Consider the following 17,400-nt stretch of genomic DNA (forward strand, 5'->3'; position numbering starts at 1 on the left):
ATAAATCTCTCATTTTAATAGGTTTGTCGAATGGCATCGGACTACTCAAGAACATGTGCCAGCCCTGACAGCATTCAAACGGGTGATGCTCCCATCGTTTCTGAGACCTGTGAAGTGTATGTTTGGGGTAGCAACAGCAGTCATCAACTGGTAGAAGGCACTCAAGAGAAAATACTTCAACCCAAGCTCGCTCCAAGTTTTTCTGATGCACAGACGGTGAGTGACATTTATAGTGGTACATTATGTAACATTTAACAGCTTCCTAGTTATAGTATGAAATTGGAAAATAGTACTTTATTTCTGAGTGTCAAGTTGTAGTGAAGGTATGATGCTCAGAACTACTCACACAAGTTATTTTTACTGAAAGGTATCTCACTACTTTTACTGATGCCTGGAAAAAACATTCTGTTTCTTTTTTAGTGACACACACAGATCAATATCCGTGTAACAAGAACGATTGAATTATCTAACTTGCTATGAAATGCATTTGCAGAGATGAATTTGCTTGCCTGCAGTTGTGTTTTTGGTTTGGTTTGGTTTTTTTTACTGTTGTCTAAAAGGTATCTTAGCTACTCAATTGTCTTTTCCATTGGTGGTTTTCACATCAAGGTTGCCTACTTTAAAAGTGCAAACCAGGCTAACTGCTGGCACAGCAACCTTAGTTAGCTTTCTGAAAATCAATATACAGTATGCTCTTTCTGCTCTCAGTCACAGATTCTGCAGTTGCAACTGAGCACTTTTATTGACACGTAACACAGAATAGAATAGTTTGCTTTTCTCGTGCTATATTGGCTTTGCAGTGTTGACTTAAGTAAAAGCATTTTTTTGGTCACTAGACAATTGAGGTACATTTTCTGAAATTGTTTATGTTGACATCACTGATATATTTTATATGCCAGTGGACTGCAGGACCAGGCATCATAAAGCAAGTTTATGCATTCAAAAAACTTTGTTGAAACAAAACACTTATACACAAGAATGGAATTAGTGATCTGAATGAATGAGTTACTCTTTAAATAGTACTGTATACATTCATACAACATATTTATGTGATATCCCACTGGGATAAAAAATTTTTTCTTCAACCTTTATTCATGATCTTTGTAGGATTTGTCTATATGAAGAAGTTAATTCACAGTAAACAGGGCTGTCACCATGCAGTCCACCACCTGCTTTGTGCCGTTTTATGATGTGGACACACAGTGCCTTTACGCTTCAGATTTGAACCTGCTTTGCACTATGGTGTGTTAAGATTCCTATAGGAAATTTTTGTGGGGTTAGTTGGTTTGCTATTAGGTCATTCTTCAGCTGTCACTGACTTTCCAATAGAGGCAAGTTCTTAATTTCTTAGAAACTTTTGGTCTTATTTCTTTGGTGTTTATGTAACTGAAATGCATAGTCTCAAATGGTAGTGGATTTTTAGCACTTGGCATATTTCTGTAATGTTGCCACTTGGTACTGGTTAAAATTAAGCAAAACCTACAGTGCTTTATCAAGCTGTTACTTTGTCTTTTTAATCTTCAGAACTTAAGATACCTTCAAAGACTGTCCATTTCCATCCCTGAGTCTTGGAGATCTGAAGGCAGCCCAAGTTCTGTAGTCTATAGAAGAGATGCAAATAAAATAGATTATTCACTATGTACATCCTTTACGTCAAGAAAATAGATTTACTCATACAATATTGTTCAAGAATTTGAATTTTACTGCTGAAGTCCAAATTCTCCTTTATTTTTACATTATGTTATATGAAAAGGTTATGTAAAGATACATTTATCTAATCTTTCTTTTTTACTATTTTAACCTTTTTGTTTATAGATTGAAGCTGGACAATATTGTACTTTTGTTATTTCTACGGATGGTTCTGTTAGAGCCTGTGGTAAAGGCAGCTATGGGAGACTAGGACTGGGTGACTCCAATAATCAGTCCACATTGAAAAAATTGACTTTTGAGCCTCATAGGTCTATTAAAAAAGTGTCATCTTCAAAAGGATCTGATGGTCACACTTTAGCATTTACAACAGAAGGGGAAGTCTTCAGCTGGGGTGATGGTGACTATGGAAAACTGGGACACGGAAATAGTTCAACTCAGAAATATCCCAAACTTATTCAGGGTCCTCTGCAAGGAAAGGTATGTTGTGTATAGTATAACACCTATTTTTGTTCTGTTCAGTTGTGATATTGTGTAAAATTTGAAATATATAAAATCTTAAGAAAAAGTTCTGCGTTTTATCTAAACTTCTCTTTGAAGCTGGGTCTGCTTTCAGCAAAGCACTAAAAATTATGGTTGCCTTTAGGCATGTGATTTGGACAATGGCATTGTCTTCTCATAGTCTTAAGAGTAAGAGTTGCTCATGTGCTTTCGCTGAACTGTGGTGACATTCCAGGAGATGGTTGCTTTTGTTAGCTGTAACATTAGGACTTTTCATGTACAACTTTTTAGTGGCTTCATTTGAAAAGTGGCTTTGTATTGTCCTACAAGGCCTTCTCTTCCTTATCTGTCTATGTTTTGGCCAGTGTTTTAAACATCCACTGATGCTTCTTTTTGCTGCTGTAAGACTAGGAGATCGTTATGTTAAATTTGCATGATAAATAAACCATGACCAGTTTTATATATAAACTTGTCTCTTTGTCTACTAATTTCTACTTACCAAATACTAAATAGAAAAGCTTGCAAAGATTAATTTATGTGTGTACTTGCTCCACACAAGTGAACAGTCGGTTTATGTAGACTGCTTCTGAAACTTGACTTTCATAAGCTTTCAAACTTCCTATTCAATTTGTATAAAAACTTGATTTTTATTTTTGCATGTAATGTAGGTTGTTGTATGTGTATCAGCTGGATACAGACATAGTGCTGCTGTTACAGAAGATGGAGAACTATATACATGGGGAGAAGGAGACTTTGGAAGATTAGGTAATTTTAAAATTTCATGAAATGCTTTTGGAAGAATTCCTGTGTCTGGTAATGATACTATACATGTATATGCCTTGTTCTCTTATTGTCCCCTCTAAATACACATACACATGCACAGATGTATGCAGGTGTGTGTATATAGGTGACTGTATTAAAACTAGTGCAGAGATTCTTAAAAGATTTTAATGCAGTTAATTTTACAAATATTCAATTTTTAAAATTTCTATTTTCAGGAAAAGTTGCCTTTATTCATTCATAAGACTAGATATGATTGCCACTGCCACTTAAATGTAAACAGTAGACATTTTAAATAAACTGGAATTCTAGATAAACATGATCTAGTGATGGTAGGATGGTCAGTCATGAATAACTAGCTAATAATATCAAGAGTCTGATTCTAATGTGATACTAATAAGGATACTTGACATTAAGTTTGCCAGAATGGCCTAATGTCATTTTACCTTAATACGTCTAAAAAGTTAAATTTAACTGAAGTGAAAAACACAGTATTTCTATTTATTAAAAGTTCACTTATCTGTTTCATCATTTTTGCTGTACAGCTGGTATGCCTAGTATAAAACCACCCTTCTTGAGCAGGTTCAGTTGAACCAACAGATTTTGCATAGAAAATTGCTTCAAGTTGGGCTTTAGTTCCTTTCTGCTGTCTTTGCTTTGAAAGTCATGGTCGCCAAGTAAAGGGGTGAAAACAAGTAACTGACAGGGGCAGAAGACAAGGACAGTGTTTTACAACTTAAACTGTCACAGTTTTTCAAGGTAATCAGTAGCAGCGCTGAGCCTATCCCTGCTGTCAAGAAAAGGGGGGAATTGTGGAAATAGTCTCATTGAGTATTCGGTTAATGTAGGGTTTTTATGTGCTTTGGGGAGCTTGGAGTGTGCAATGATGAGTTCCAGTGTGCAGCTAAAAAGTAGCATTTAATTAGGTCATAGTAGCTTGTTCACCTTTAATCAGTTATGGATACCGTGTAGTATTCTTTTCCCTCTGTTCCCCATTTTTCTTCCATACCTGCAGAATTTCTGTAGTTCATTAGACATGCAACTCATGCTTATTATGAAGTAGATGATACTGTAAGGTATTGGGCTTCTGCAGAAAGGACCAGTTAGAATTGTGACTGAAACTCACTAGTTAGCTGGGTACGCAATTTGGTAGTTTGCTAGTACGCTTGTATTGACAGTAGTAAGAGTATGCCCTTATTTTAGCTTCCTCATGCTGTTCAGGCTACCTGCTGTCCAGTATTAGGTAGTATCAGCTAGTATTAAAGGCAGTTGTACTAGTAATTCTTTTTATTTCTTTCAAACTAGGTAGAAAATAGTCTTGTGACTTAGTGGCAGCAAGGTATGAACAAGTGTTCTGGAGTATGCCTTGTAAAAATGAAATGTTTAACCTTACTACAGATCTCTTCCAAACCTTACTACAAATCTTTCCAAAAAGTGGGCAGAAATTATAATTTGTGGTAATTACAATGTATATGGGTTTTGCAAAATCTTGCTGAAATTACAGACCATAAATAGAGCTTAAATCTTCACAAAAAAAAAAAATATTTCTTTTTTTCCTTAGGTCATGGTGACAGCAACAGCCGCAACATTCCAACTTTAGTAAAAGATATTAGCAATGTAGGAGAGGTTTCCTGTGGCAGTTCACACACAATAGCTCTGTCCAAAGATGGGAGAACAGTATGGTCATTTGGAGGAGGAGATAATGGTAGGTAAAACTAACATTTTGGTAGTAATTTTCGTCTTGTTCCATCTGCCTCTTAGCCTCAGTACTCCTTGTGGTTTGTTGGGTTTTTTTTGTCATTTGGTAGCTGTGCAAGAAAAGTATTTTAGTAAAATCTAAATACAGTATTTGAAGTTTAACTGCAAGATTATAGACTTTAAAAACAGATTATCAGAAGGAAGAGAGGTTTCACAGAGCACAAAGCTCAATGAATGCATAGACAATTCTGGAAAAAATGCTTTGCTGATAACTTTCAAATAAACTCACTTATTTGATATGGCAATAACTGTATTCATGTACTAGAAACTGTTGCATTTAAAGTGCCTCTTGAAGAAACATCTCCCATCTCAAAAATGAAGGGCTTCTAAGCTTCATTGCCAGTAGATGCTGTGTCAAAGACAGAATCATTCATTTTCTACTATTACTGTATTTACCTAAATTTGGTTATGCTGCTAGATAAAAATTAAAACTCAGATTAAAATTGCTGTATTATTGCATATATAAAATGCAGACTACAGAAATCTCATAATCAAATTGGTGGTTAATAGAACTGGGTAGGAATTTGAATTTCATTCAAGAACTAGCTCTGATGTGCGCTTATAGAATTATTCCTGCTCCTCTGTCTCCCTCTTTCTGTAATTTCAGTTGAAAAACCAGTTTTTAACAGGACAGGCATCTTAACCTTCAGAAAGTATTGGAGTTTGCTCTTCTTTTTCAGTAAATTATAAACAATTTGGCTTTTGGATATTAATAATGTGGTACTGAAATATTGTTGTAGGAAGGCTAAAACAACATGAAACAAAGCATAACCTTTGTAGAAATTATGAGCCTTTGTAATTTATTTCACCTTTGATTTTGTTTTTTCTCCTTCCTTTTGAGGAATGTTTTTCTGTCAACACACTGACATGGTCTAGTGACAGTCCTTGTTTTTGAGGTCATTGATTGAAAATGGTGAAGTTGTGGAGACGAATAGCTGTTTTCAAGAGAAACTTAAAGGAGGAATAAAGGAATAAAAATATTAATATTTACAGAAATGCACACGGCCGTTAGGGAAAAAAATGCAGAAAAGTTGGGTTTTTTTCAAGTCACTTTATAAAATAGGAGAGGGAAAATTTTAAAATTTTTTTTGCCAAATATGAAAGGGTGTAGTGCTTTGAAAGGCTTTAGTAATTAAACAGCAGGCAATGAATAGTGTAGCTATATGGAATTAATATTTCAATTTTTAAATACACTATAATAAATATATATTTCCTGAAGTCTGTAATTACTGCAATTGAAAGAGAATAGGTTTTATAAAAATTGTAATATGTTTTAATTTTAAAAATATACTCTTGACATTTTTGGAAATCCAAGAAGAATTCTTTTGGGGTACTTCTAATTGTCGTAATTTGTGTATTGAAAATACCTTCCACTTGTGTTTCCTCCTTTTGTAGGCAAACTTGGTCATGGTGATACAAATAGAGTATATAAACCTAAAGTTATAGAAGCCTTGCAAGGAATGTTTATTCGAAAAGTTTGTGCTGGGAGCCAGTCTTCACTTGCCTTGACATCAACAGGGCAGGTAGGCAAAAATAAGTTCTCACTCAAATGATGAAAGTTGGTGAAGATGGGGTGGGTTCATTATTTCAGCATTAATTATTTTGACTGTTGAGAAAATATTTAACTAGTACTTAAATATCAGTAAAGTTCTTGATTAGAGATTGAAGTACTGAGATCCTAATGTGCTAGAGTAATTCAAAATGTACTGAAGAGTCATGTGAAAGTACACTTTTCAAGAGTCTTGCTTAGCCACAGAAAATGAATTATTTTTAGGTTAATAAATGTAACCAGTGCAAAACCAAATAGGATTCAGGAAGCAAAGTGGGTTCTGGAAGCAAAAAGCAGTGAAATGCTTGTAATCTTTAATGCATTAACCAACTCAGGTGGTTAAGTGATTTAATTTTTTTTTTTTAATGTTTGTGTATTTTAGAATATAGGTGTTAACTGGAAGTTTTATTTCTAATCTGAAAAACCTCAGGAGAGCTTGGAGATAAATGTTTAGGTCATAAATGAGGGCCCTTACTGGCATGATGTATATACATGCAATACAATAAGCATTTCTACACATGTAACCTAACTGACCCCTGGCCCTCACCCCACTGTGGTTCAACGGCAGTGGGTTTTTAAAGTATGGATTAGGAGTGTTGAAGTTTACTGTAGCAGTTTCTTTTCTTGCAACAGCCTCCCGATTGATGTGCTCTGTGGCCAGTGATCTGAGTGGTTGGGGGGAACAAATATAGATTATATGAAATGTACGTTAGTCATGAAAGTACTGTGCATGTTTTGTTGAAAGCATAATTGCAGTTGTTGTGCAAGTGGTTATCTGATATTTTGTTTGTTCGTGGTCACCAATAATACACATTTAAGATGCTGATATTTTGTGGTTTGTTGGCCCTAGGTTTATGCATGGGGCTGCGGTGCATGCCTTGGCTGTGGCTCTTCAGAAGCAACTGCTCTCAGACCCAAGCTTATTGAAGAACTGGCTGCTACAAGAATAGTTGATATTTCAATTGGTGACAGTCACTGTTTGGCACTTTCTCATGGTAAAAAGAATAAGGTGTAAAAATACATAATGCTCCTCTTGGTCAAAAGCAATTGTATCTCAGGTTTTGTTTTCTACTTTATTTATGTTTGTAGATAATGAAGTTTATGCTTGGGGTAACAATTCAATGGGACAGTGTGGTCAGGGAAACTCTACTGGTCCCATTACTAAACCGAAGAAAGTAAGTGGTTTAGATGGAGTTGCAATTCAACAAATTTCAGCAGGAACATCCCATAGCCTTGCCTGGACAGCTCTTCCAAGGGACAGGTAACAGTGATATTGGGGGACAGATACAAATTTTTTTTTATACAAGTCCACTTTGGGATACATGCAAGTCTTTCCTGAAGGTGTTAACCATGTCATGTGTTTCGAGTATTCTGCTTGTAATGTTTTGGACTGGAGAGTCTTTTCTTCTCTCTTCCTCTCTCTCCTTCTCTTTCTCTTCCTCTCTTTCCTTCTTTTCTTTTTTTTATTTAAGCTGGTAAAGGTTACAAGTGTAAATATAGCAGCACCAAGGATTTGGATATATATATCTCTATAGATCTATCTATATATCTTCTATATCTATATATATTTATATAGATATATATATATCTTCTTTGTATATGAAGATTTCTTACCTGCTGTTAGACAAAAATTACCTCTGTTTACTAAAAATCAACAAATTTGGCAGTGGGAGGAGACACAACTCACTATTTTTTATTTTGTGCTTCTGACAGGACTTTTTTTAATGACTTAGGCAGTTTCCTTTAGTGTAACAAGGAGTAGACTAAGCACAAGTGGACTTTGGGAAATGGGAAAGTTTAGACAAATTACTGGCGTGGATTTAAACATCTTAACAAATTTCTGGATGGTTACATGTTAACCTAAACTAAAAACAGGTACCTGTATAAATAGTTTGGTTATTAATATACAATAACTGAAATAATATTTTGTTACACCAAAGGCACGAGCAAGTGGTTGAAGTGAACTGGTAGATTTTTATATGGACTCACACAAAGGAATAGAAGAACTTAATATTTGGAAGATAATTCAGGAAGAATTTCAAATGCCCTGTTTTAAAGGGAGCTATCTTAGAAAAATCAATTAAGAAAATAGTGAGACTCAAATAATACTAAGTGGTACTATCCCTTTTGGATTCTCCCTACATTGTATCAAAGTCTCTTTATAATCCGGCATTTGTACTAAAAACAGCTTTGTGAGTACTGGTCAGCTTTTGCACAAATCAGATTAAATACATATGGCTTTATATTTATGGCATTGTAGGTGTTTTTGTTCATAAATGAAGAATGTTTGGTTTGTAAAGCCCTTTACAGAAAAGAGAGCAGAAAATACCTTCAAGGTTCAGGAAGTTAGTCTGCCTCAATCATATTAGTTTGTTGTAAGAAAAAAATTGGTTCGGTTAAGCGTGTACTCAGCCTACTTAAACTGTTAATTTATTAAAGCAGTTGGAATATTTTCAGTAGTTAACTTATTTTAATGTTTGATTCCAGGCAAGTTGTGGCATGGCACAGACCCTATTGCGTAGACCTTGAAGAAAGTACCTTTTCGCATCTTCGTTGTTTTCTTGAGCACTACTGTGACAAAATTAACAGTGAAATCCCACCTCTTCCTTTTCCTTCATCAAGGTATATACAGTGTACGCATGTTAATAGATTTTTTTTTTTTATAAATTTTTTTTTTACAGCAGTGATGCATGGCTTAGTCCTGGTTAGTCTTTTCTTTACAAGCATATAGTCTGGTTTATTTGCTCTTTCAGGTGCTATTTGTTTGTATAACACAGGAGCTTTTCAGTGCCTCGAATGTAGCAGGATTTTTTGTCTGGAATCTGTTTTAATTGTGCACTGAATTAAATATTTTCTTTCAGAGTTACCCTTTAAAACACATTTTTCTATATAGCTGAAATGCACTTACTATTTCTGTACATTGTTTCTGCTTTGCAAGTTCTTCCTCCTGTAACCAGTTTGAGTGGATGCTTACTGACTAATCTACTGATAAGCTTAGGCAAAAAAACCTTTTCAAGTGATAATCCATCAGTCCATACATTCAGTTATTGACTAACACATGTATGATGCTCAGACCAGGACATGTTTAGTTGCCATTGGGTTTTGGGTTGGGAGCAATTCTCTGATAAAACCCAGTTTATATCTAAGGAATTAGGATATTTTTCTACAAGCATTTTTAGCATGTGAGAGTGGGCTATTTCCTTCTTGCAGCTCAAGGTCTCTGATCACCTCTGGAGAAACAGGAATCATTCAGAATGCATGACTGACTTTTTTAAAGGTCATGTATGACTCTGTTGTTCAGGTTGTGTCAAATAGCATAACTGTTTTCCATCTGAATGAACAAAATGGAGAAAGGCAGTTCAGTTTTTCAGGAAATGGTTTGCCTATGAAACTTTGTAATGAGGCGTAGTATTACAGTTACAGCAGTTTGCTTCTGATACAGACAGAGGGTAGTAGTGGACAAACTGGGATATTTCATGATCAGTTCCATGTGGGTTGTTATATTTTACTTTTATTTTGGGGTTTTTTTTAAGATAAGATATTCCATTAGTTTTGAAGATGCAAGCTGCTTCTCACAAACGTGAGATTCATAGACATGAAATATCACTTAGGTTTGAAATATATATGCAAGAAGCATTTTCCTTGCTTTGGATTTGCCTTTATGCATTTCCACAAATTTGTCTTTTCTGGAAGATACTCCAGAAAATGAAATGCAACAAAACTAAGCCTGTCTTGATGGTGCCATGTTGGTGTCGTGCCTCTTGACAAATCATCGGTAATTGTTATTACAGCTTCCAGATTTGAGTCTTTTCACCAAAGGCGACGTTTTAAATGTATTGCTATAAAATATAAAAGCATGAATGTTTCCTCACTGATGTTTGTGAAAAACACTATAAATATCAAAGATCCTTCTGAATCTTTTTTCCTTGCTACAAAGTTTTTCAAAAGTTTTCTTTTTTAAGAAGACTAGAAATTAACATTCTGACTTTATATTTTTAATCCAATTGTTGTACTCCTAAATCTTCTGAGAGAAGATTACATTTACTACTTCTTAAAAGGTTTATTTTTTTCCTTTATGTGAGGAATATATTTGTCTGTCTATTTGTGTATTTTGGGATGATTTTGCCTCCTAATTCATGGGACTACTTTTCTAAACTGAATGCCTCTTGGAACCATTGTTCACAAAGACACTTTTCTCTATTCTGGTTTTGTTTTTTATTCTTTTAAGCAGATTGGCAGTAGGTTTTCATAGGAGTTTCTTTAAAGTCCCAGTTGTAATTTACTTATCTTTCTGGTATGCAAAATCAAATGAGAGTTAAAAGCTTCATGCACAAATAAGTGAAAGGGTGTAAGGCTAATAATCGGAGAGATTAACAGGGATGTATTTCTTTTTACAGAGAACATCACAATTTTCTTAAATTGTGTTTGAAGCTGCTTTCTAATCATCTTGCGCTTGCACTGGCTGGAGGCGTAGCTACTAGCATTCTTGGCCGGCAAGCTGGTCCTCTTCGAAATTTGTTGTTTAGACTGATGGACTCTTCTGTCCCTGATGAAATTCAGGAAGTAAGTAATGCTTTTTTGTTTACATGTGAAAATTCTACTACTCTCTTTTCTTTCTTTCTGTATCTGTGTAATTAGAGATTTCTCTGACTTTCTGAACTTGGCACTCTGATGAACATGATTCTGACTTACCAGTTTTACTCACTAAAGTTAAAAAATGTAGTCACCATCACTGTTTTATGATCTGAAAGCAGAGGAGAATGTTTGCATGAGAATTTCAGAAAGCTGCTTTTATTTTGTAGCAATTTAATTATTATTGCTTGTAATAATGAGCTTGAAATGTTAATGTTGTGGATTGAGTAACTAACTAACTTGAGTAACTTCTCCTAAGATGGCACTCTTACAGGAAATAGCAACTTAGAAAGAATTTTTTATTGTTTTGACAATATGTTTGTCTCCTTTCACTCCTTCAGTGTACCGCAATATCTTTGCATCACAGAATAAAAGATTAATGTGCTATTGTGTGATAGAATTCTAATATTAGATGAAATTAAGTGGATGTTTTGGATATATTGTGTGCTTCCCCTCCCTGCCCCCCCACTGAAAAAGTAATTTCTGCTACTCTAATTTTAGGTCGTAATTGAGACACTGTCAGTAGGAGCAACTATGCTACTTCCTCCACTGCGAGAGAGAATGGAATTGCTACATTCTCTTCTACCCCAAGGTCCTGATAGATGGGAAAGCTTATCAAAAGGACAGGTAAGGTCAAGTAAAGATATGCCGTGCTTTGAAAGCAGTTGTGGTTTGTTTTTTGGTTGGGGTTTTTTTTTTTTTTTTTTTTTTTTGCTAGAACATTTTGAACAGTGAGGTGAGCCTCATTTGCAGAGTGCAAGCACATTATTAGTGAGATGCAGTGCAAAGCCCAACTTAACAAAATCCATAGCCTGGCTAAATCAGAGTCTAGTGAGGTAAGGAGCACTACATGTTTTCTCAGGTGAAGATTGACTACAGAGAGGTTAGGAATTGCTGTGTTAGAGTATCTAGATAAGTTTAAAGGTTAGATATTTTTGAATACTATCATAATTTAACAAGTCTTGGTAACAGAAAATTAACTCTTTTTCTGGGAAGAATACTTGTATAATGCTTTTCGTACATGGATTTCACCCTACTTTGCAAAGATGACTGGGATGTTCCTTTTTTTTCTTTTTCTTTCTTGAATGTAAAGAACAGGAATTAATGCAGGTTAGGAGACTTGCCTAGTATCCTACAAATGGAAGGAAAGAAATTCAAGGAACATCTGTTCCTGTCCTTGAGGGCAGTAGGAACTAAAGTTTCAGCAGTAGTGTCAGGTTAAAAAATACGAGAACCTGTTATTCAGTTCTGTACACATAGGGTCCTGGTCAAATCCTTTATTTTATTAACTGTGGAATACACTGGTTTACACTGATACTGAAACTATGAAGAAGAATATTCTGATTCTAATTTTCTAAAGATTCTGAAGATTAGTACCAGTACAAACTAAAACCCCTGACAATTACTAGGGTAGAGCAAGTTTAGGATTTTCAGGAATCATAACCAGCAACAGTGGGGAACAATACTAAAATTGAAGGTCATTACTCGGCATCTGCCACCTCCCAGACTCCCTTGGTCTAATGTATGCTTGCCCTGCTTTTTACCCTTTTCCTTTATGTATAGATTAGAATAATACACCACCACCCCCCCCCCCCCCAATAATCAGATAACTAGAACAAACTGGAGAAAGCATTTGGTTCAATGTCTAATCTCTCTCTCTTAATCTCAGATTTTTACTAGGTATGGTCATATAACTCAGTATATTTATCTGTTTTCTAATAGTACAAATCTGCGAAAAAACGCCGTTTGGATTTTTTTTTGGTAAAGTCCTCCAGCTTATTTTCACGTCTCAGTAGAATATTTTTATTGCATAACTATGCCTGATGCTTTTTTCTTCTTAGCTCATTATTTTATCTTCATTAACAAGGAGTGTTTCTTGTGTCTAAACATTTTTCTTTAGAGAATGCAATTGGATATTATTCTAACAAGCTTGCAGGATCACACCCATGTAGCTTCTCTGCTTGGCTATAGCTCACCATCTGATGCTACAGAAACTTCCTCATTATGTATCAGCTATGGAAATCTCTCTGATCAAACGTATGCTGTCCAGGCCAGTCATCCGGATACTCATCTAGCTGAAATTTTAATGAAGACTCTTCTAAGAAATTTGGGATTTTATACAGTATGTATAGGCGTTGTATTTGTTTGTTTATTTTTTTATATGGTAATGAATTTTGAATACTTAGAAGGATCAAAGTTTTTTCCCCACTTTCAGAAAATGGTGCTGGTTTTGTTTAGATAAAGTAGCATTGCCATATGTATTTGTCCTGAAGTGGACTAATATCAGTTAAATAATCTCTAACATTATGGTTCTAATGTTATTATAGTGGTATTTATTGTTTAACTTGGTTTACGTAAATGTAGATGGTTTCATAGCAGACTAAAGTATTTTATTGCTCTTACTTTGGCTTCAAAATTTTTTGGAAGATAGAATGTAACACATCAAGTAAGTAGATTGGAACCCTTTTTGTCAGAGTAGTCACAGCCATCAGAGAAAGATAGGCAGACACCAGGAACGTGAATCTGTTTAACTAACTTCATTAGGGTAACTGCCTTATAATAGTTCAGCAAGTACAGGTCAGCCATCTTATTATACATAGTATGTCAAACAGATTGTTGTTCTTAGCTGTGTAATGGTAGAGGCTGATGAGAAGTTTAGGGGAACATAAAAGCAAGTAACTGACTCTCTCACCTTTTTATTCAACTAGCCAGTTAAATATAACAGCGAAAGAAACCAGAGATTTTTACTTTTTTGGCATAGTATTGCTATTTCCTGAGTGTGAGGGTTGGTAGTTTTTTGTTCTTTTCTCTAGACCTCCACCAGTCATCTAGATAGAGCAATCTACTTTGAATTTTCTACTTGAAACTATCTCATTTTTTTCAGTAGAATTCAGAATGAAATCAAGCAGCCATCTACCTTCTGCTCCTTTTATTGCCATCCTAGATAATGCAAGGAAGGATTCTAATCTGAAACATTTTATGTATCAGCCTGCAGTAAATTCTAAAGGGTTATTACTTATTGTAACATATTGTGATTTGAGGGTCAGGGTGGCGAGTGAGTTCTTTCATCCAGTTACCCTTGGTGAGTTGAAAGAAAAATATTTCTGCAGCAGAAAATACCCTTTTTAGAATAGAAATGTTTGCTTGACAGCTATCACAATCACTGCTGTGACATTCTAAATGATTGTAGTTTCAACTTTGGTTATCCCATGATCCACGTGACATTATCTGATTTCTTTGATAATCATAGGTGCACATGGTAGAGGTAAAAAAAGCTTATTTTTAAGGTGATATTGAAGTATTATAGCATTTGAAGACAGAGTTAATTGGGTTTTTTTCCCCCTTTTTGTCTTAATAGGACCAAGCCTTTGGAGAACTGGAAAAAAACAGTGATAAATTTTTACTAGGTACATCATCATCAGAAAACAGCCAACCTGCTCATCTTCATGAGCTTTTGTGTTCACTGCAGAAACAGTTGCTGGCTTATTGCCACATCAACAGTGTTAGTGAGGTGTGTGTCCTTATTTCTGTCATTTAGAGGGGAAAAATTAATTCAATATGCATGAGCACCAGAATGTTGTAACATTCCTGTTGAAAATCTTCTGAATAGGTAAAAGCTAAACTGATTTAAATAATGAACCCCTTAAATACATGTACAGAATTATTCTTATGTTTGGTTGTTTGTTTCCTTCTAGCATTCCAGCAGTGTGGCACTGCTTCACAAACACCTTCAGCTTTTATTGCCTCATGCTACAGATATCTATTCCCGTTCTGCAACACTGCTTAAGGAAAGCTCTTGGAATGGTAGTGTTGGGGAAAAACTGAGAGGTAAATGTTCATGGAAAAATCAGTAATGATGGCACCGTAAGCTTAGGGCAGTTCTTGTTTGTTTAGATTTGAATAATAAAATACCTTATTTTCCCTATATCTGCATAAAGTAGACATCCCAAGCCTCCCTCAAAGGAGGAGATTAAGTGTCTACCCAAGGATAGCATCTGGTTCATGTTTTTGATAACAACATTTTGCATACAGGAGAAGTACAGAATAGAGAGGATATTGTCTCTGTGCATTATTGTTTCAGTTTCGTTAGTTCTAGATTTCTCTTTTTAAAAGTACAATTTTTTTGAGATTACTGAAAAGCACGGAAGTAAAATATGGAATGGATTAATAATTATTAAGCAACCCCTCAAATTCAACCTGTACAGTTGAGACATTTTGAGACAGCTAAGATATTTTTGTGCAGTTCCTTCTGACTTATTAAATTGTGCTTAGAATATAATTATGTTCTGAATTATAGGTTTTGTTTTTTTTTTTTTTTCTCTGTAGATGTAATTTATGTATCAGCTGCTGGTAGTATGCTATCTCAGATTGTCAACTCATTATTGTTACTGCCAGTATCAGTAGCTCGGCCTTTGTTGAGTTACCTGCTAGATCTGTTGCCACCTTTAGATTGTCTTAATAGACTGTTACCTGCTGCAGCCCTTTTAGAAGATCAAGAATTACAGTGGCCACTTCATGGTAAGTGTAATAACTAACACACTTTTAATCTGAAAAGTGACCGAAATTTGTGATAGGAGGTGCTATACTTATTTGCCATTCATTGAATTTTTCATTAATATTTTTGTCAAAGATTTCTGCTTTTATTAAGTGCTGTTTCCAGTTGTATTATTTATATATGCATGTTTATCAGAACGCAAAGAAATATGTATTGGACGAAATAGGTGCTTGGGCAGAGTTTAAAAGAGCCTTCAATTCATTAAGCATGAACAGTCATACTGTGAATGGTGATGGCCTCTGCTGCTGCTGAAGTTACAATGTTAAGCAATCTGTTTGTCCTAACTGCTGTTTCTTCAGTTTACAGGGTGTTGACTGAGAGGCAAATCTGCTATTAACTTGGGAATATTAACAAGATCTGCCATTAATTTTACTAATTTTGGAATTGTTTTTAACATCTGGGCAACAGTGGCTAATTTGACAATTCATTGCTAATACTTTTAGGTGGACCTGAATTAATTGATCCTGCTGGAGTGCCTTTACCACAGCCTGCCCAGTCTTGGGTATGGCTTGTTGATCTAGAGAGAACTGTAGCTTTGCTTATTGGGAGATGTCTTGGTGGCATGCTTCAAGGACCTCCAGTGTCCCCTGAGGAACAAGATACAGCCTATTGGTTGAAAACTCCGCTTTTCAGTGATGGAGTGGAAATGGATATTCCTCATTTAGGTAAGCTGTTAAATGCAAGTGTCTAATCATCATAGTGTTCAGTTTTGAAATTTCTGATGATATTAGAATAAGTCTTTGTACTTAGGGTTTGTCTTTCAGCATTCTTGTCTGTTTACATAGTAATACAAAAGGTTGGAAAATTGATATTTAAGTATATGCTGTAGTTTACAAAGGGTCTTGTAAATGCATACAGAATTAAAAAAAATCTGCAATTTCCCAGTGAAAGAATTAACACAAACTTCACTGAGTTAATTATAAATGTTTTAGTCTTAGATGCCCAGATGCTTAGATGCCCAACAGGCACACCAGGGGCTCCATTGTTCATATATTATTGAAAAATATTATCTTAAATTGTATTCTACTTACGAAGTGGAATTTTTATTAATTAGAAATAATACTATTAACAACAAACCTCAATCCTTCTGATCTACCAGAAGTGTTCACAGGACTCAGCATTAGTATTTCTAGTCATCCCTTCCTATCTGAATAATGCACTTGCTTCTGCTTCTCTGTGGCCTGTTCCTCTTAGTTCACATCTCCTCCTTCCTCTGATTCTGAGTAGACTACTTCAAGACTTATTTACAAGACATAGTATTTTGAACTGGGTCTGTGCCTGAAGATACAATAATTGCAAGCGTATGGCTATATGGTTCAGGTAGAATTAATGATACAGAATTATGCTATTGAAGCAGAGTTGGATAATGCTTCTAAATCTTCATATGTTTTGCGTAAATTGTAACTCTAAGTAACTTTATTCCTTATCTAACATGAGTTTGTAGTCGGACAATGAGATGTCTTGAATTTTTTTTTTTTTTTGAAATGAAGTGGTGAGTGAAAGCTGTTTTATATGCTTTTAGATAGATGCATGTAATCCTCAAAATTTGTGGATTTTAACTTTTGAAGTATTTCCCTTCTGTTAGACAAATGCATGAGCTCCTTATTAGAAGTGGCCCTATCTGGAAATGAGGAACAGAAGCCATTTGATTATAAGCTGAGACCTGAGATTTCTGTCTATGTTGATTTGGCCTTGGGTTGTACAAAAGAGCCAGCAAGAAGCCTCTGGATCAGTATGCAAGACTATGCTGTTAGTAAAGGTAAGATGTGGTTTCTCTGTGTGTGAGTGTTTTAAAAGTGTATTGCATGCTTCAGCTACATGCCTAGCAGAATCCCATATTTTCTTTGACAACGACTTTTAATTCTGCGACATGATAAACTTAATTTATTGTCATGTACCACAGTCTTTCTTTTGCTTTTTCTGTTACTTATTTTTGATGTTGATTCCGGTGTTTGGCAAGCGTGTAGTTCAATGTTCT

General features: G+C 35.1%; 1 protein-coding gene across 13 annotated transcripts in view; it reads left to right on the forward strand.

Moving 5' to 3' along the window:
- The window catches only part of HERC1 (HECT and RLD domain containing E3 ubiquitin protein ligase family member 1), a 107,557-nt gene that overhangs the window by 23,955 nt on the left and 66,202 nt on the right, over positions 1-17,400 (forward strand). For all 13 annotated transcript variants that reach the window (XM_075505764.1, XM_075505763.1, XM_075505765.1 and 10 more), the window contains exons 4-19: positions 22-216; positions 1,816-2,127; positions 2,817-2,913; positions 4,490-4,633; positions 6,082-6,209; positions 7,086-7,230; positions 7,325-7,496; positions 8,723-8,857; positions 10,633-10,798; positions 11,369-11,494; positions 12,768-12,989; positions 14,226-14,378; positions 14,563-14,695; positions 15,194-15,385; positions 15,866-16,087; positions 17,008-17,181. In XM_075505764.1, coding sequence (XP_075361879.1) covers positions 22-216; positions 1,816-2,127; positions 2,817-2,913; positions 4,490-4,633; positions 6,082-6,209; positions 7,086-7,230; positions 7,325-7,496; positions 8,723-8,857; positions 10,633-10,798; positions 11,369-11,494; positions 12,768-12,989; positions 14,226-14,378; positions 14,563-14,695; positions 15,194-15,385; positions 15,866-16,087; positions 17,008-17,181 — 2,716 coding nt within the window. The remainder of the gene's footprint in view (positions 1-21; positions 217-1,815; positions 2,128-2,816; positions 2,914-4,489; positions 4,634-6,081; positions 6,210-7,085; positions 7,231-7,324; positions 7,497-8,722; positions 8,858-10,632; positions 10,799-11,368; positions 11,495-12,767; positions 12,990-14,225; positions 14,379-14,562; positions 14,696-15,193; positions 15,386-15,865; positions 16,088-17,007; positions 17,182-17,400) is intronic.

The sequence above is a fragment of the Mycteria americana genome, chromosome 6 (genome assembly GCF_035582795.1).
Source record: "Mycteria americana isolate JAX WOST 10 ecotype Jacksonville Zoo and Gardens chromosome 6, USCA_MyAme_1.0, whole genome shotgun sequence".
Classification (NCBI taxonomy): Eukaryota; Metazoa; Chordata; class Aves; order Ciconiiformes; family Ciconiidae; genus Mycteria; species Mycteria americana.